Here is a 21,548-nt window from a genome sequence, read left to right as displayed (position 1 = left end):
GTTGTGGGTTTTTTTTTGTCCCATTTGTACCACAACTAGCTCGGCTTGCTAAAGATTAAGAGCTTGAATAGACCCTGTACTTCGGAGCTTCTTTTTTCAGTTCACACTTTCCAGAGTGTGTGCTTTCTTTCCATTATTCAGATAGGTCAGGACATTCCATTTGAATTGAGAAATACATCTAAAGCTTAGAGTCTGCTCTTTCGGAATCTGTCCTTAACTAAAAATTCAGGTCTAGTTACTTTTTGTTGGTTTTGTGATGCATGGTCACAAATGCGACAAGGGAGCTCTTTTAAAAAAACAATTGGTCATTGAATGCAAAGACACACCACTTGACAGAGAAACCAATGATCTAGACCGTGGTAGTTATGCAGAGAGCATTGCCCACTTACTGAGGAAAACAAGGGGAATGAGTTCAGAAGAGACTTGATGGAGTGCAGCGTCCCGAGATCTTTCTCCGCCGTGTTGACAAGGTTTTCATATGCCATAACATTCTTCCTCACCACAGCAACGAACTCCTGTGTGAAACATGAGCCTTAGATTTATGCACTAATATGGCCACTTTCACATACACATAAGCACACACACTAATACACACACATTCACACAGATAAAAGCATAGTAGGACTACTCCTTTCAAACCACAAATGCTAGTTTTGGGTATGGGTCAATCCATGTCAAATCATCCAGTGCTTGTCACCCGACCCCTCCGATTTCCTTTAAAATCGCACCAAATGTTCCCCAAAGTGTCTGACGGAAAATTCCAAAATATTTTGCCCCAAGGTCAATTGGTTGCTAAGATACAGCCTCACATAGCAACCAATGCGCATTCCAAAATACAGTTCTCTCCGCGTAATCGGGTATCGCTTAAACGGGTACTCTGTTTAATTGGGTAGAAATGTCAAAGTCAGTTCCAATGCACATTAAAATTACCTGATAATCGGGTTACCTCTCCGCTTAAATGGGTAAATAATTTTCTTCTAATCTACTTTCTACCCACATTTTATCACAGATATAACACTTTAAGAAATCATGAATGTCAAATTTTCCACATTAGCGAGGATTGTATAATCAAACCAAACAAGTTTTATGAATATTTGTCCATTAAACGAGTGTAAATTATTGCTCCTGACTGAGCAAGTGTAAAGTATGTATAATGTGCCATGCAAGCACGCGTGTAAGCATACAGTGTAGGTGTTCGGTGCAGTGTACAATGCATGTACATATACATTGTGTGTGTCAAATGTGAATGAGACGTGTTCTTCTGTTAGTCGGGTACTCCGCTTAATCGGGTAAGCAACGCTCTGCCCGAGCCTACCCGATTATGCGGAGAGTACTGTATTAGTTAAAAGAAAATTATGCATTTTTGATCGATTGTGGTAGCATGGATATTATGCAAAAGTGTTCAATATCTGAAAATTGAGAGAACTTTATAGTCTTTGCAAGAAAAAGTGACTGTGACGCGAAATTGACTTTTCGTTAACGTGCACAAGGTCACCGAAAATGGTGTTAATTGTTAATTTTGAAAATTTCAATGCATATTTAGAGGCTAATATCTTCCACATTTCATCACCTCAGGTTCTACGATATTATGCTGTTGAAGGCTTTGACTTGCTCAGTAATTTTGAAAAAAATCAGCGGATTCGTGCTCACCATTTTTACGGAGAGCGCCCTCAAAGTTGACAAAAATGAAAAATGTGTCAAATTCAAGGTCACGGATCACCCTTCGTCCCACCTAGGAATGGCATCAATTTTTGTGTATTGATAGACATTTACCTATATTATCTTGGGTTACCAAAGAAATTTTGCTACCGAAATGTTAAATGGTAAATTTACCCCACTGAAAATGGTCGTAAACGGCCAAATTTCCATGTAATATCACATATTGGGTTTAGAGGACATTTCAAATGTCCATATGATGCTTTCAAGATGAAAAGCCGTAGCCCTGTGATATTTGCTGTAGGGGTAGTCTGTAATACATATTTTAGTAATGTATACCACAAAACACTTTTACTACATAATAATGACCTTGAAATTTAATCCAAAATTTGATAAAAACAATAAGTCGCTCTATTTTCCTCATTGCACTGCATGTAATATGTGTTTTGAATGACTTTTCACAGGGCAATATTTCAAGAATTATGAAAGCTGACAGCCTACCATATTAAGGCTCTAAACTATTTGTGCTCTTCTTTCAGATTTGGTGTCAATTTGATCATGAATGTTATACCCTTGACCTTGAAGTGCTTCTAAAAATAGGGGCTCTGTAAATTTGTTAATTTCGGCATAATTTTCTAAAACTAATATATTGGAATGCGCATTGGTTGCTATGTGAGGCTGTATCTCAGCAACCAATTGACCTTGGGGCAAAATATTTCGGGATTTTCCATCAGACACTTTGGGGAACATTTGGTGCGATTTTAAAGAAAATCGGAGGGGCCGGGTGACAACTTTTCTGAAAATTGGATGATTTGATGTGGATTGGCCCGTATACAATGTAATCACCTCACCTGTGTGAATAAATAACAAGTCCTATCACATTTTTCTCTACAACATATAGTGCTGATGTGACAAATTATCAGACACAATGACAATACAGAGCTGTATATCACTAGATATCAATGTTGGTGCTGTATTTCACCAAATGTGATAATGTGATAACAAGGTTGCTGAAGATTCAGCATTGTAACATTTCTTCCCTACAAGCAAAATCATATCACACAGATATTCAACACATATTGTATACCAAGACAGACATATCCTGCACATCATACAATTTTTCATTTAGCTTCATTATTTGATCTTACTGAAATTAAACAAGCATTTTTCAGTGTTAACAGTGGTCAACTTCTGGTATGTTTATAATGTTTCCTTGCTTGTATAATCTTCACATCACTAGTATCAGGAGGTTTTTATCAACCCCCCCCCCCCCTCCTTCTCTCTCTCTAACCCTTATTCCATGAGCATCACGTTGGACCGTCTTGTTTTTCTTCATTGTAATGTTACTTGTTATCGGTTGGCAAAAGGTCAAGCTTTGTGTTTATTCTTGGCAATTGTTTTGTTTGCAAATTAAGATGTAACTCATGTAATTATATTATATATGTATTGTATAATTGATGAAAATGACGAAAATAGTTGAAAGTATTTATGATACTATTGTTTTGCACAATGTTAATGAAATTGCAGAAAATTGATGTATTTGAAACTGTGGGTGGGGGCATGAAAATGAAAACAAAGAATGAGCAATTTTAATTGTGAACTATCCTGATGGACATACATTGTATGGCAGTTCAAACAGAATATGAATGCAATACATTTCTCGGGAATATTTCTCTTTTCGAGTTTCATTTGGGTTTTATACTTCCCTATGAAACTTTCTAGCATGATAGACTGAATTAATGACTCAATTACGATGGGAAGTAATAAAGTCCTGTACTTAATCACGCCAATTTGTAGTGCAATTCAAGCAGCAGCGAATGTATCACTTCAGCCATTACACTGAAAAAAAAGCCCCACAAAACATCAAGTCATTATTTGATACATTGTAACTACCACAAGCTCTGAAAACACTGATTACAAAAAAAAAGCAAAACAACAACAAATGAATTGGAAATAAGACCTTACTGGATTTCCAAACAGCATTTTTTTCCCAGTAGGAGTATGTTTAAACTGTATTGACGATGTTCAATCATTGCAAGAATTATTATGCTTTACAAGCAATCAATCTTTAAAAAATTATGATGAAGGTACACCAGTACCGAACAGAGTTGTAGTAAGAATGAAAGGGACACATCGACACTGTGAATAATTCTTTGTTTCACTACCTCTAGTTGGTCAATTTTCTTGAAGATGGAATCCATTTCCATGGCTTTGGAGTATATTTCTGGGAGGCTTCTGTTGAGGGCAAGAGATGTGTCTGTTCGAACCTGAAATAAAAAGGGGGCAGAGGGAAATTTGTAAGTTCTATTTAATTAGATTAAATGAATAGAGAACGGTTAAAGGATATCAAAAGAAATGATAAATCAAGTTCAAGCAAACATAAGTTTGCAATGCATCAACATTACATGAATGTGAGTGCAACAATTGCAAACTAATGTTGCACAGTTTCTCTGTTTTTCCTTTATTTCCCAATCTCTCAATGAAAAGGGATGATCAATGTGAAATATTTTAATAATGATGATGATTATGATGATGATAATAATAATGATAATTATTATTATTATAATCATTATTATTATCATTATTATTATAACAAGAAGTAAGAGTAACAGACAGAGAAGAGCATAAATAAAAGCAATCTGTCAGGATGAATTTTAAAGGGGGGTTGTAAGTGAAAGATCCAACAATTACCAAAAAACAACCCCCCCCCCCAAAAAAAAAGAAACAAACAAACAAACAAAACAAAATAAAACAAAAACACCTGAAAAACAAATTCTTGTCCAAGATCTGTGGTCTGTTTTTTATTATCAAAATGAAAATAAGATAGGGTGGAAAAGGACTAAGTAAGATACTACATTGTATATTGATATATTGTATTAAAGAGACAAATGGCTACATGCAGATAATTTTTTCCCTTTTGTACATTTTGCTGCTATAAGAGACTAATTACAGATGAAGTAATGAATTAGACTTGAAATAGTTCTGGATAAATGTCAATGAACATAGGGATTCAATGAATATAAGGATAAGCTATTTAAGAGTTACAAAACAGAGCAAAAACTTGTGAAGTACATGATTTAACCCGTTGAAGACACGTCCGAGTATAATCGGGCAGGTGTCTATGGGAAATGCGTGTTGTAGCAAAATCAGTCCGTCCTAAAAGAGTTAACAAATGACTGAACAGGCAGGATAATCTACTAGACTGAAATCAAAGAGCCGCAATCCAAATTGTGTTTTGAACTAATCTTGGGTTTTTTTCTAGGCCACATATATATTTTACATGTTAATAGACAGTTGATGGCATAAGTATGAAGTGTGTGTTTGGTGGCAGTGAGTAAGGCGCACCTGGTAAACTAGGGACGGCGAGCGACGCGGTGCGACGCTTCTGTAAATTTCTTTCAATTTCCGACGTCAAAGGACACCCAGCGACGGTTAGCGACGGCGTACAATCACTAGTTTAGACTGCGTGTCGGCGGGCGCCGCCGAGCGTCGCAAAGCGTCGGCTAACTCCCAAGTATACTTGTGAAAGACGAGCCCTCACAAATGGACCGTTGCATGTACGAAAAGGAGCTTACCTGGTGGCCGTCTCGCTGCGTCCGCGAAATAAGCTCCTTCCCTCTACCCTCCCGATGCGTCCCGATGCGTCTCGAGGCGTCCCTCGTTGAATGGCGACTATTGTTTCGTAATGAATAGAAAACTAAAGTGCTACTACTAGTGCTAAGCGGAGAAGCCATCGGCAATCCAGGATTTGGGGCCAAGCACTGTTTTGACATGAAAATTACACTTACTGATACATGTGCAAAATAATTAATGTATTTTAGGTTACAGAAATGAATTGTGACATGATTCAACTCCTCAGCAATGCAATTGCGAACCAAATTCGGCAATTAGTATTAAGGAGGAAATGCCATAAATATACTATTGCTTGATGCTTAAAAAATCGCGAGTTTACCGTTTAATTCGCGCTACTCGCTCGCTAATCATACGAATCCCCGATACGCGTGCGTGTACGTAGTCCAGCGTCCGAGTATACTTGGGCACACAATCTGCGCCCTGGGCTTGAGATGAAATTTTATGAAGCACAGCTGTGACTTGTTTTGAAAGCTAAAACATCAAATGCAAGTCCCCGCACCGTACGTAAATTTTCATTTAAACGCAAGGAAGTTCATTGCTAAAAGGAAGCGTGATTCCGTAGGCAAATATCGAACGCAACCTTCACTAATCAAATGGAATAGAAAGTGCTACATATTACTAGCAGATGAAGCGGAGAAGCCAGTGTTTGGGGCTACGCACTGTTTTGACCTGAAAATTACACTTACTGATTTTCTAGGTTACAGAAATGAATTCTAACATGATTCAGCTCCTCAGCAGTGCAGTTTCGAACCAAATTCGGCATTAAGTATGAAGGTAGAATTGCTGCCCGATGCTTACAAAAATCGCGAATTTACCGTTTCGCGCTACTCGTTCGCTACAACTCCCGATATCGTTCCGAAAATCCCCGATACGCATAAAGTATTACTGTATGTGTTACTAAGTATACTTATAGCGTGTGGTATAGTGCACATAATCTAAGCACTGAAGCTTGGGAAATTTCAGTAGTTGTGAGAGGTAAAGGCAAAGCATCAACACATGCAAGTTCCCGCCCAAGCAAGTTCATTGCTAAGCGGACGCTCGATTTCGTAGGGAAAATATCGAACGCAACCTTGACTAATCCAATGCCAATTCGCGTTTGTTTCTAATTCAACGCAAAGTTTCAGGCAAAACTGTATTACTTATTTGCAGTTGCAAGTCAAATCTCTCACAGGGCCAGCGAGCCCTGGTCCCAACAACTTTTGTTACTGTCATTTTAAGGCACGACGGACATCCACTCGTTGGTATTCCAGAATGCGTTCGGAATACACCTTGTACCTTTTATCTCAGTGGCATGCACTCGAGAATGCGCGCATTCTATACTCAGTACCCATTCCGGCCGTCGCCTGGGAATGCTCAGCTTACAACAGGGCCTAGAAATAAGCCGTGCATTCCGGAATGAAACTGAGAATGCATCAACAATGAGGGTGACTTTGTCTAATCTCTCTATTGTCTGATAAAACCTAACGGTAACACTACCAACAGGATTAATTTGCCAGGGTTCACAGCCTTTGTCTTCTAGAACGCATTCGATCAGCCCCACGCTTTCACCAATGAGGTGCATTAAGTATACGTACAGCCGCTAAGTACTAGCTCACCGTTTTGCTTCCTTCGCTAGCTCTCAACGATCGAACATGTGGCTGGATCTCTAGCTGGCCTGGTATCGCGAAGGTACCAAGGTAGTCTTTATACAGGCATGCTAGATTTCGAATTTTCTATCAAAGGACATTTAATTCAGTTTTCGCCTAGAAGGAATAAATCAATCCTTTTGCATGGCTACGTGAACATTTATGATACCAGGGAGGTGAGGTCTGTTCGCTATATGCTTTTTTTTAGGCGAAAAGAAAGACAAAACAGTATCATATGACGTTTACAGGAACTCAAAAGGGGCTTTTACTCAAGACTAGTGCTAGAGACATGTCCCTGGCTCACTCCCACTCCCAGGCCAGACTGTCTAATTGATATCTACACGTGGTTTACAACAAGGGTGGGGTGTGAAGGAATGCATACGCGCATTCCTTTGCTGGCAGGCAACACTAACTTATTGATTGATCCACTCTGCTTTCATGGAAATTTCCACAAGCTTGGCCTGGCTGGGGCATAGGTATCATTCCCATTTATTCTGCCAGCACATGTTCCTTTGTTTGTTTGTTTTAGTTTTAGTTTTGTTTTGTTTTTGTTTTTGTATTGTACCGAACTTCTTCTTTGTCGGGTGGGCTGGGGAGAGGAAAGATCAAAGTGAGCTGAGAGGGAATGAGACAGGGAGAGGGGAATCAAAAGGAGGAATCGTCTGCTGAGCATGTTGTCTCCTATACTTTTTTACAGTTCCATTATTATTGTCATCAAATGCCGATCATGTGAAATTAACCGGATTTGGATCAAACAGAATTGAACTGATATGAATAATAATATGAAAATCAGTGCTGTTGCTACAATACAAACGCATTCTACGTCACTACGAATGATTACAAGTTACTTATCTTATACTGCAGGACCTATAATGCATTACAAAGCGTTTTTAAAGTGACAGGGCTGTTATGAAATTACAGACCAGCGTGGCTAACGAGCTACCCTCACAACCATGAAGCAAACGGGCAAATTACAGATAGGAAAATTATTCGACATGTATTCTAGCATGTTCCGGAGCTGCATGTTATTGCTATTTACTTTCGAACGTAAAAGCAAACATGTGACATTTATTTTATCATCGTACGGAGTTGAATATTTTAATTTCCGAAAGTTAAAGGAAATATTCCACATTTATTTTAGCATCTTCCGGGGCCGAATGTTATTGCTATTTACTTTCGAACATAAAAGCAAACATCCGGCATTTATTTTACCATCGTCCGGAGTGGAATATCATTATTATTCATTTCCCAACGTCAAAGCAAACGTGCGATATTTATTTCAGCATCTTCCACAGCCGAATGATATCCTTATTCATTTCCCAACGCAAAATCAAATACTCGACATTAATTTTAGCACCGTACGGAGCTGAATCTTACCGTTATTCATTTCCAAAAGTATAAGAAAACATCCGACATTCATTTTAGTATCATACAAAGTCAAATATTACCGTTATTCATATCCCAAAATTAAAAACAAATATCCGACATCTATTTTAGCATCTTTCGGCGGTAAATGTTATTGCTACAGATTCGAACATAAAAGCAAACATCAGACATTTATTTCATCGTCGTACGGAGTTGAATTTTATTGTTATTCATTTCCGAACGTCAAAGGGATCATTCGACATTTATTTTAGCATCTTCCGGAGCTGACTGTTATTGCTATTTACTTTCGAACGTAAAAGCAAACATGCGACATTTATTTCAGCATCTACCAGAGCCGAATGTTATCTTTATTAATTTCCGAACGCAAAATCAGATATCTGACATAAATTTTAGCACCTTAGGAAGCTAAATCTTACTGTAGTCATTTCCAAAAGTATAAGCAAACACCCGATATTAATTTTAGTATCATAAAGTCGAATATTACCGTTATTCATTTCTCGAAAATAAAAACAAATATCCGACATTTATTTTAGCATCTTATGGAGTCGATTGTTAGCGCTGTTCATTTCCAAAAGTACACTGCAAAAAGTCCGGTGTTAAATAGTGAACACCGAGCTGGTGTTAAATTTTCGGTGCTCATTTATGGTGTTAAATTAACACCGGGTGTCATTTCCAAATTTTAAACTGTTTTTTGAAGAGTTTCTTAGTAACTGCACTTCTTGTTGATTTTTAATTAAAACAAGACGATCAAGAATTTTACATTAAAATACTAGATTTTTGAAAAAATGTGAAAATAAATTTACACCAAAGTAACACCAGCTGGTGTGGTCTCTTATTGAAGCTGGACGGGTGTTAAACCATTGATATTAACACCAACAAATATCAAATCAACACCATGTGGTGTCATTTTTGAATTAACACCAGTACAGTGTCAAAATAACATCAGGTACAGTGTCAAATTAACACCACGAAGTGTCAGGTGAATACTTTTCAACACCATCACAGTGCATTTTCAACACCTGTGGGTGTGGTCCTTTATTGAAGTTTGATCGGTGTTAGATTTAACACCCGTGGTGTTAAATCTAACACCGATGTTTTTACAGTGTATAAAGGCAAACATCCGACTTTTCTTGTTGGCCCGATCGGTCCACCAAAATCTTCATATATGAAATTTTGGTGCCCGACGTGCGTTTTTTGATGGCCCCGGGCCACCGCTAGTTTCGAGACCTGACGGTATACCTGGTAGGTACCTCCTAGCAACAGGGTTGGCGTCTCAATCTGGCAAGAAAAAATACGAATGTATATCGAACTGCGGTACGAAACGCAACTTTAGGCGACGAGTATTATATCGTAAAAAAAAACAAACTAACCAACATACCAGTACAGAAAATCGAACAAAAACAAAATCTCTGTGTTAGAAATCAGTTTCCAGACACACTTTTACTCATTTTTTTTTTTTTTCACACTGAAACACAACGTGTATAATATGGCGCGACTTTTCTTTCTCACAACGCAACAGGGCGGCGTGTGATGTTCTTTTGAAGGTCAAAGACAATATTATTATAGAGGTGCACGAGGCCGCTATCATTCTTCGTGAATGAATGGTTTCAGTAACGCGTCTGCATTCTCGGACGCATTCCGGACGCCTTGAATAGAGGATTTTATAATCCCCATTCTTAGTCCATGGGCCAGGCCAGATATTGGTACCATCTGAGGTGGCAAAACCTTTTTGGTGTCATTTTGTTTGTCGGGCATAGATATGCTTATCAAGCTATGATAGCATTTCCAAATGAGTAGCTTAGTCATAGTAAATGAATTTTTAACCAATTTGGTCTCGTATTTATATCCCTTTACTTCTGAATCGAAACTAACCGCCATACAAAGAAGAGCACTGTCTTCTGTATGTTCCATAGAGCTGTAAAATGCAGCTCTATGGTATGTTCACAGGTGTTCTGTTGTAAACGCGGTGCGCTTAGTCTTTATTCAAGGCAGCGAAGGGAATATCCAAAGGTTATGATGTCCACAGCGCTTAGTCTTTATTCTAGACGGTGAAGGGAATATCCAAAGCGTATGATACAGTGTATATCCTTTTATCTAAAAACAACAACAACAACAACAAAAGCAATTCCTAGTGAATTTTACCGTATTTTTCAATCATTTATCATTTTCCGGTGAAAACGCTACGGTGAAAACGCTGATACCACGCCAATGTCGCTTTATTTCCCTCCAACAATATAAGATAATGCAAAAACAATGTAACGGTACACTACGATACATTATAATGAATGATATTGTAAATGAACAGAGTGATTTTTGTTTAAAACTGATGTATTTGTTGATAGGATAGTATAAAAACAGTATGGATAATCCCTTTTATGAGGAACTTTAGATATGATAACGGTACATTGGTCTAGATAAAGAACTAAGCGCACCGCGTGACAGCTGTGGACATCATAACCCTCTGGATATTCCCTTCGCTGCCTTGAATAAAGACTAAGCGCACCGCGTTTACAACAGAACACCTGTGGACATACAGTAGCCAGTGCTCTTCTTTGTATAGCGGTTTAGTTTCGATTCAGAAGTGTAGGGATATAAATACGAGACCAAATTGGTTAAAAATTCATTTATTATGACTAAGCTACTCATTTGGAAATGCTATCATAGCTTGATAAGCATATCTATGCCCGACAAACAAACTGACACCAAAAAGGTTGTGCCACCTCAGATGGTACCAACAACCCATTTTTCGGGTCTTGGCCCATGGACTATCTCGGAATACGACGGAATGCCTCTATTCACAAGGCTGAGGGAAGTAACAATAGGGCATTCTCAGTGCAGGCAGAATGCGTGGACCGGGAATAAAGTAGAGAATGCCTGCATGCCGGACGCATTCTGGATGTCCGTCGCCACAGCATACAATTCATCACATTTTATTTTGCTTTCTGCTTGAATGTGCGTCATCATGCGTCCCGAGGAGTCCCTCTCTCAATGGCGACTGCTGTTTTTTAATGAATAGAAAGCGCTACACTGTACTGGCAAACAAAGAAGAGAAGATTAATCATTATCTTACAATGTCTTAATGAAGCGTAAAGTTACTCTAAACACTACGGATTTGGAAGTAAAACGTGATTCGTTTTCTTCTCTTAAAATGCGTTCTTTGAGACCTTCAGCAAATTGTGATAGTCCCTTACGTGCTACTAAGTAGGTTATAGCTCGTTATTCCGAAGGTTCGTTATTCCCGAATTTCATTTTCGGATTAACGAATCTCCGGAATAACGCCACGTTCGGATTAACGAACCTCTAGATATAGGGAATTTGCGTATTTCGGATCAACGAACCTTCGGAATAACGAACCTTCAGAATAGCGAACCTTCTGAATTTTGAATTGATTTGATTTGATTTATTTCATTCTCATTTTCATTTTTTTCTTTCATTCCACAAAACATAACACAAAGTAAATCTCAAATTCAATCATAAGCATAGTATACATTACAAAGTATAACAATCAATGGTAATCAACAAACTTGCAAAGATATGCACACATACTGGAATTACAAAGTTATGTTTGAAGGATTTAAAAAAAAATGAGAACTGAGGGGTCCACTAAAAAGCATTGCTTGTAGATTGTGGACCACTCTAAAATATCTTCAAAAATACTTATTATAATTACAAGTACATGTACATAATACAGAAAATAAGACAAAATGAAACAAAGAACAGAGGCACAACAACATGACATGACTAAACTGAGGGGGATACGATTGAAAGGAATACCCTTAGCAAAAAACACATTTAAGGGAAGAAGGGAAAGAAAGAGATAAAGAGAGTGCCTACACGCTGGACAGAGAAACGGAAAAGGGGATTGTGGAAGTATTTCGGACAGCTGGTGACTGCACGCAGCTGTGGAAAAGTTAAGGATATAAGGGGGGGGGGGGTCGACCGCATACAATCCGTTCGTGTTTTTCCCCTTATTTTTTTCGTTTGCTGGTAATGAACATTTAGTTTTAACTTAACGAAGGTGAGGTGTATGTATTTTTCCCATCATTCATGGGAAGAGAAGAAGAGTGAAAGAGGGAGAAATGAAATCAGACGGAGGACAAGTAGCTCAACAAGCTGTCTTTTACACCAGCATCAGTAATATCATTACCATCACTCAGATCATTTGGCCCTTTTCGTATCAAAATTAAGGAACACGACCACCATCATCACTCGAGATAACACCTAAGCAAACTAATCACAAAGTACCAACAACCTCTCAGACAACAACACAAACACTACAAAATATCACGCAGCACACCGAAGAGGCTGGGATCGAAGTTCCTTCGAAATATGCAGTACTACAGCAAATTGGAGAAATCGCCGTTACGAAAATGCATGTGCAGTAACCGAGGCGGGTGCTGTTCGTTATTCCGAAGGTTCGCTATTCCGAAGGTTCGTTATTCCGAAGGGTCGTTAATCAGACGCAAACACGCAAATTCCCTATACCTAGAGGTTCGTTAATCCGAAAATGAAAAAGGTTCGTTAATCCGAAAGTTTGTGGCGTTATTCCGAAGGTTCGTTACTCCGAAGATTGGTTAATCCGAATCTGAATTTCGGAACAATGAACCTTCGGAATAACGAATCTTAGGAATAAAGAGCCTTCGGAATAACGAACCTTCGGAATAACGAGCTGTAACCAGAGAGACACCTGAAAGAATTTTTACATACCGGTACTTCGAAACAAAGGGAACGAATAAAGTGACATTAAACGAAAGAAATCGTACCAAACGAGGTATGAGAGACAGCGGAAATAAAACAATAAGTAAAGGCCCTCGCCGAAGTTTGCAGCACCGAACACCACGCGAAAATTATACAAAGTCAACACGTGGCAACTCGCTATGACGAGATCTTGAGACAGACATATTTTGTTCTTTGTAATCTTTATCAGTACACAATAAACAATACAAAACAGAAAATGAATTCGTTGGACAGGAGAAATTAGTTTGTTATATCGGGTATTATTTTGTTACATCAGGATCTCCTATGCCTAATCGAGTTTCCACGTTACACTGGAAACAAAGTTCGAACGCTTTTTCACATGCACAAAATACATGCAAGAACAATTATCGCAGGAGCAAATGTGTCATCATCCAGTTCATTCCCAAAAATGATTTTTTTTTTTTCAGTCACAAAATTGTCCCGAAACGGGAGAGTGCCACAGAACTTCTTATAGAGTTCTGTGGAGAGTGCCCGTCACCTTCTTCTGAGGGAATTGCTAGTAAGCCTGACCAGACGCAGTGCAATTCTATGCAGCGACAAGGGCTGGGTAGTTAGTGAATGAGTTGCCTCCTAATCCGTCTTTTGTTCGCACGAGGCGTGGCGTGGACATTCTGTTTTGAAATCGGCAAGCCGTAATTGTCTCTGATCAAAGTTACTCTGTACAATGTACTTGAAAGTCTGTGGTGTAGGCGGTCACTGAGACACCTTCCTTGCAAGACACAGTACGATGCGTGAAAAAAAAAGACAGATTAGTGCTTGTTCATTAATTTTCTACGCCACCACGCCAATGTGCTGAATACGCATTGTATCACGTTATGTGCACCATCTTGTTGATGAACCCTATGAATTTGTTTATCAAATCGTTGCTGACCGTAAAAGAGAGGTGGAAATTATAAGTCACGAACTGCCAGCCGCATGACAGAAATGTACCAAGCAAGCAAACAAGCAAGCACCAGTGAATGCCGTTTACAAACGCAAAAACTTGAACTGTTAATAGCAAAATCGACTGAAATCGTGTTTAGACTAAGTAAGAAGCTATCGGGCCTACTCGTACATTAATATTGCAGAGATCAGTTACATGATTTCTAACAGAAAGAAAACTCGCCTTTTAAAATGCAAGGTAAAACTCGCTCCACATCACAATAGGGCAACGAGTAAGTTCAGATTGTCTTTATTCACTTACTGTTGTCATATCACTACCCTGATTCAATTTTGGCTAGTCCGCAAAAAATTGACTAAGCAAACATTACGACATACAATGTATTAGTATGCCTTAGTAATAGTATCGTCCAGCTTGTGTACCAGCAGCACGATTATAAAGATTCTCGAGTACTACGTATAAGGGCTTTTTACACTTGTGTTTCTTAACCCCGGACTTTCTCTGACCCAGGACTATCGTTAGTCCCGTACCAATTTTTTCAGCTTTTTACACTGGCCAATTAGTCCCGTACTATCTCTTGTCCGGGGCTAAGGAGAAAACTGACCTTTTTACACTCGTATTTCTTAGCCCCGGACTTTCCAAACCACATGAATATTCATTATTACGCTGTGTACTGTACACGTACACGCACGCACCGGCAGCACTTGATTGCCTCGTTTCTGATTGGTCAGTGAGGGTCGGACTTCGTCTCCGTCGCTTAGCCCAGGATTATTTTTTCGTTCTGTTTACACTCACTTGCTTGGCACCGCAATTGCGGTGCTAACCCCTGCTATTTTGCAGGGCCAGATAGTACCGTACTATCGGTGGGGCTAGCCCACTTTGGCAAAAACGAGTGTAAACAGAAAGTGGGCTAAGGATAGTCCCGTACCAACGGTGGGGCTAAGGCCCCCCCTTAGCCCCACCGATAGTCCGGGGCTAAGCAAAAATTTACAAGTGTAAAAAGCCCTATAATATACTGAGCTACTGTACGCGATGTACACTGTACGTGTTTGTTGATTTACAGATCAGCAGTTGCGATCTTAACAAATTTAATTTGTAGAGGGAGACAAAGTGAAGAAACTCGCATCTGAACCTTCACCCCTCTGAATAATATCTTTCTTTCAATGCAAAATGTTTTGGGTATATTCAGTTATTGTTTACTATAAAACATAGTCATGTGTTATTTACAGGCTTTTTCATGTTATTTATTGGATTCTATACATCTTAACTATTCCAGTTTCTTTCCCCCTGACTGATATCACAAAGTCTGCCATAACGATGTTCGCTAAACAGTTTACGTTCCATACGAAGAAATCATGTCTTTTAAACGAGGAAAAAACAAAAACAAAAACAAAACAAAAAACAAAAACGAACGAATGTTGATAGCCAAATAACTTCACAGTTCGTAGGTGAAGTTCCTTCAAAGTTTCCAAAGTAATACGTACTTTTGAGCGTGAAATTGTCAGGATTTTGCTGTCTAACCGGGTAGTGGCTGCATCACATACTCGTAGTGAATTTGTGTGGGCATACGAGGCCTTTCGTATGTGTGAGTAACCAATCCCTTCCTGTACAATTTGTAGTTCAGTAAAAATTTAGAATACTCAATTAAGTACACAATAATAAACTGTTCGATATTTCTACTAACGGTCAAAAGAAAGACTAATTAGAATCATGATCTTTGCGATGACAACTCATGAGCTAGTTCTTCGATCGATATTTCCAGGCTATTGACACGCGGTTTATTCCAGTGCGCGCATTCTTTCGTCTGGCACCTTGGGTCTGGCACCTGGTTTTGTGGAAATTTTCCACAAGGAGGGGAGAAGGGTGGGGTGTCAAGTTTCTCGTAAATGCCAGAGAGTGCCTACACAATCTCTTTGCTTCAGTTACTGTTGTGTTTTTCCCCTTTGCTGGTAATGAACTTCTAGATTTAACTTTACGAAGGTTGCGAGCACGTGGTTCTTTTTGTTGTGAGGTGTATGTATTTTTTTTTTTTTGCATCATTCATGGGCCGGAAGGGAAAGAAGTACTCTAGTATGTTCTGCAAGCTGTCTTTTACACTCGCATTAGTATAACTTATCATCACCATCACTCAGATCACTCACCCTTTTTCTATAAACATTCAGAAACATGACCCACATCATCATCAAAGATTATTCCTCCCGTCTATATTTCTTTTCTGAATTATCCCCCACTACTCGCTTTAATGATTAACAAAAATCGTAACTGTTCGTTACTTTGAAAGTTTGCAATTTCCGAAGTCTCGTTATTCGAAAAAAAAAATAAAAGCAACAACAAAACTGTGTTGCTGATTTGAAGATTCGTCAATTCAAAAACGAAGGAAGGTTTGGTTTTCTAAATGCTGTTAATCCGAAAACAAAACAAATTTTTGACCACATTATTCGTTTTCAGATTAACGAACCGTATTTCCCATTTTCAGATTAACGAACCTTCGGAATGTCACAAAATGTTCGGATTAACAAACCCTAGTACACTTTCAGATTACTATAGTAACAAACATTGAATTTGCGATTTTCGGATACGGAAGAACGAACCATCGGAATATAAGTACACCTAGTATCATCTCATATACCTGACTCTTTTCGGAATAATAACCACCACGCAAAGAAATTAACAATGTCAAACTGAGAAACTGATTTCTTGCCTCAAAATTTTCCCTGATGCCGTCTATATATTTCTTTTCTGAATTACCCTTCCCCCACCACTGCTCGACTGAAAAACAAACAACAAAACAAAACATAAAGTTACAGTTCGTTACTTAAAGTTCGTTATTCCGAAGGCTAAGATTCGGAGGAACGAACCAACGGAATAAGTACGTGACTCTTTCCAGAATACAAACATCACGCAAAAAAAAAATTAACGATATCAAACTGAGAATTTCACTTACTTGTATTCCTTGCCTCAAGATTTTCACTCCCTTCTATATTTATTTTCTGAATTACCCCCCCCCCCATCCCCTAATCGACTGAAAAAAAATAAAAAAATAAACGTAGTTACAGTCATTCCGAAGGCTCGTAAATTCCAAATTGACGAACAAGGGGGAAAAAAAGTTTCGTTCTTTGAAGAATCGTCGACTCGAAAACAAAACGGGGGTCGATATTAAATCGTTGTTAAACTCAAAAGATAAATGAGTAAATAAACAAATAGATAGATACATTTGTAGATAGATACATACATACATATATAATAAATAAATAAATAAATTTTCGTGCCGGATTAAGAGTGTTCAGACTAAGGCGCCTTCGGAATAATCCCACACACTAGTTACTTAAAAGTTGATGCCTATTTAGGTGGTCAAAACTTACGTTTGAAATGAGAAAGTGGGAGCATTTGCAGACATTTAAAACATCCGACATAACGTTTTAGCACAATAAAGAGCCGAAAGTTACCGTTATTCATTTCCGATTATAAGAGCAATCATGCAACATTTACTAGTATTTTAGCACCTTACGGAGCCGAATGTTACCGTTAATCATTTTCAAATGTAAAAGCAAACTACCGACATTCATTTTAGCATCTTAGGGAACTGAATGTTATCCTTATTCATTTCCGAACGTGAAAGCAAACATCCGCTATCTATTTTAGCATCTAACTGAGCCGATTGATACAGTTAATCATTTCCAAATGTAAAAGCAACAATCTCTTATTATTTTAGCATCGTACGGAGCAGAATATTACTGATATTCATTTCAAAATTTAAAAGCAAACATCCGACATTTATTTCATTATCATACGGAGCCGAATGTTATATGCTGCTGTCCACTTCCGAAAGTGAAATGAATCATCTGACAATATTATTTTAGCATCGTACGGAGCCGAAAAGTAGGGCCTACTGTTGTTCATTTTTAACGTCAAGGCAGATATCAGACATTTACTTTCCCATCAAACGCAGCTGAATGTTACTGTTATTCATTTCGAGATGTAAAAGCAAATATCCAACATTTATTTTAGCATCGTATGGAGCAGAATGTTACTTCTATTCACTTCCGAACGTAAAAGCAATTATCTGACATTTATTTCAGCATCTTCCGGAGCCGAATGTCATTGCTATTTACTTTCGAAAGTATAAGCAAACATCCGACATACATTTGATCATAGTACGGAATTGAATATTATTGTTATTCATTTCCGAACGTCAAAGGGATCATTCGACATTTATTTTAGCATCTTCCGGAGCTGAATGTTATTGATATTTGTTTTCGAACATTAAAGCAAACATCCGGCATTTATTTCACCATCACACGGCGTTGAATATTATTGGTATTCATTTCCAAACGTCAAAGGGATCACTCAACATTTACTTTAGCATCTTCCAGAGCTGAATGTTATCGCTAATTTACTTTCGAACGTTAAATTAAACATCCAGCATTTATAGCATCTTCCGGAGCTGAATGTTATTGCTATTTACTTTCAAACATAAAAGCAAACATCAGACAGTTATTTCATCATCGTATACGGAGTTGAATATAATTGTTGTTCATTTCCGAACGTCAAAGCAAACATCAAACATCAATTTTAATGAATCAATGTTACTGTTATTCATTTCGAAATTTAAAAAGCAGACATCCGACAATTATTTTAGCATCGTATGGAGCAGAATATTACTGCTATTCGCTTCCGAACGTACAAGCAATCATGTGATAGTTATTTTAGCATCTTCTGGAGCCAAATGTTGCTATTTACTTTCGAAAGTAAAAGCAAACATGCGGCGCTTATTTATTATCATCGTACGGAGTTGAATATTATTGTTAATCATTCCCGAAAGTCAAAGCAAACATTCGACATTTATTTCAGCATCTTCCGGAGCCAAATTTTATCCTTATGCATTTCCGATCGCAAAATCAAATATCTGACATCAATTTTAGCACCGTATGGAGCTGAATCTTACCGTTATTCATTTCCTAAAGTATAAACAAACATCCGACATTTATTTTAGTATCATACGAAATTACCATTATTCATTTCCAAAATTAAAATGAAACACCTGACATTAATTTCAGCATCTTGCGGAGCCGATTGTTGCCGCTGTTCATTTCCAAAAGTAAAGGCAAACATTCTGACTTTTTCCTACGGGAGAAATAGGACGACTTCGTAATACACTGTATTTAGTTCTTGAGTCACTTGACAGATAAAAAAAGATCTCACCTCATGCATGCAAAATTTTACATGTATGGAGCTGCCTAATTAAGGCATACATTCGCGTATGAGTGTAGACCTACATGTGTTTTCATAAACCCTCTTCGATCGCTACTTTCAAAGTGTTCCCCGTTCAGTGAGATCACACCCCATAATTACGTTTTCTTTTCAACATCTTATAGCCAAACGAAACGCAAATCAACTCATAACCAATGTTGAGACAAAGGAAAGCGTCGGAACACGTCGCTCATCGTCAGGCTATCACGAGCATCATTTGTAATCTGGAGAGGTGCGTCTGGACACGTCGCTCGCTATTCAATTTGAGCACTGGCTGTGACCATTCAGAAATCTCGCTACATCTCAAGCGCCATGTCCCGAAACGTCGGCACTATTAAAACGAACACTTGCGTGAGCGGAGGTCACGCAACATAGAAATAATCAACAGCTTTTTCCGAGGGTGTCGGCAAGTGTCAGCAAGCGTCGGCAAGCGTCGCGGTATCATCAAAATGATGGCGCGTACTGCTTTGACCGACGCTTAGCGACGGAGTAAAAACATACTGCGACGCACTTCATTGTTCTCGCAATATGTCCCCGTCGCTCAGTGTCGCTCTCCGTCGCTCGCAGTCCCTACTTTACCAGGTGCGCCTAAGCTTGCTATACTCACCATATCTACAACTGCCCGGAACTCCTCAAGTTTCGTCAGCATTTCCTCAATATCTTCTTCCAGACGTTTACTCTGTCCATCCACAAATGAGATACAGACAAATAAATTAGACAACTTTTCAACTTTTCTTATAGATTCAGCCATGTGGACAAAGAGAAGGATTAGAGAGATTTAAGATGATGAAATGCACAAAATCTAGACCAACAAAATCTACTTTCAACAAATGCTCAGACATTTGCATAAAGGCCTAATGGTAATGATCTTTGGAAAGGCACCTTTTGTCTTGCAGTCCCTGGTATTTTGGAGGGGACTTGTTCCTTAAACTACTGCTGTTGGTCCTGTCTGTACTGGTAACTTGTGGTGGTAGCTTGCTCATAAAACATTAAAATGTGGCCACATAAAATTCAGAGACTCCAACTCTCCCATTTTTGACGGTAGATCTCCCGCCGAAAGCCCATTTTTGCACAATCTCCCGTTCTCCCGTTTGAGATTTGATTTCTCCCGCCCTGGCTCTGTGTCTCCCGGTGGAAAGGATTTCTTACTCATTTCTATCGTATGTTGAAAAAATAAGCCTAAGATAGCACCAGAGAACATATAGAATCCTAGGAACTTCGCGCTTCGCACACATCAACTTGGAGTCTCCCGTTTGCTAGGGGTTTCGGGCGGGAGAATCTCCAGATCAGAAGGTGCTTGGGGTTGGAGTCTCTGAAAATTGTTCCAACCAAAGAATATCAGACTTCCGAGAAGGCAACTAACAGGGCAGAGCATTCAAACAAATGACTGAAATTAGAAGATTCAATCAGCCTATGTATCACATGAAGTTTGAAGGCGACCAGCTACCAGCGGGCAACTAATAATGGTGAAAGGGATTAATATCCCTACCTACACTCACAGTACACTTTGTTATGTGTACAACAGAGCATAAATACTGTCACTGTCTCACAATAGAATCACATGATCACGAGTCTCAATTTCTTTTTTTTTTTTTAATCATCATTCTCACACTCGTTGACTTTGTGGTATATTAGTTTCTACAGTACCGGGTAGGCTACTTCATAAAGAAATTTCTTGAAGAAGAATCCATTTCATGCAAGACAAAGCCTAAGGAAGCAATTTATGTTTGACTAAAAATCTAAAATCACCCGCAAAGAGAAGTTCGCACCCCATCCCCCCCCCCCCCACACACACACACACACACACACAGGACCCAGACAGGGTAGAGCTGGCCTGTCGCTGTACACAAGTGTCGCGACCATGCTGGCGCACGGGGACGCTACGGCGTCTGGTCGAGCTCGCAACGTAACGCAACGCCGCATCGCATTCGTCAGAACCACGCAGTCAGTCATCATAAAATGCAGTATATGGGACTGCATCAATATAGAGACGACCGTTGCAGCTTGACCTGGTTATATTCACTTATAATTACCTCTTTCTCTGGTTCAACTCGAAGATATGCTGCAAACGAAGATGCAGCTCGATCAACACATTCATCTGCAGACAACTGGTTGTCTGAAACTGTTGGATTTTCCGCCATTTCGACTGTAGTGTTTAATTGTGAATACGTGTAATAGTCTTCCCACCTCCCTATTTGTGCTTAGTTCTGTGTCTATCTAGTGCTACGTCAATGGTCAAGTGTTATACGTACGTGCGTTAACCAGCCTACGCACTTTGACCCCGCCCACCCTTGTTTCTCGCGTACAAAACACAAAAGTTGAGCGCAAAAGATCAGTTAGAAAGTAGGCCACATTTCTAG

At 38.9% G+C, this 21,548-nt stretch overlaps 1 protein-coding gene across 1 annotated transcript; it reads right to left on the bottom strand.

The window, feature by feature from the left end:
* Positions 1 to 389: 389 nt before the first annotated feature.
* On the bottom strand, positions 390 to 21,350 carry LOC139724640 (breast carcinoma-amplified sequence 4-like; the record flags this gene model as incomplete). The annotated part of the gene is made up of 4 exons (XM_071635773.1): positions 21,222 to 21,350; positions 19,796 to 19,867; positions 3,822 to 3,923; positions 390 to 515 (listed from the first exon to the last, which is right to left on the bottom strand). Coding segments are annotated over exons 1-4 (408 nt in total), but the record flags the coding sequence as incomplete, so codon positions are not given.
* Positions 21,351 to 21,548: the final 198 nt, after the last annotated feature.

This window comes from Diadema antillarum, unplaced genomic scaffold (assembly GCF_040938485.1).
Source record: "Diadema antillarum isolate AM-2024a unplaced genomic scaffold, OU_Dant_1.0 scf00000225, whole genome shotgun sequence".
Lineage (NCBI taxonomy): Eukaryota > Metazoa > Echinodermata > Echinoidea > Diadematoida > Diadematidae > Diadema > Diadema antillarum.
The sequence above is the reverse complement of the archived record's forward strand: the minus strand, read 5'-3'. Positions and strand labels throughout refer to the sequence as shown.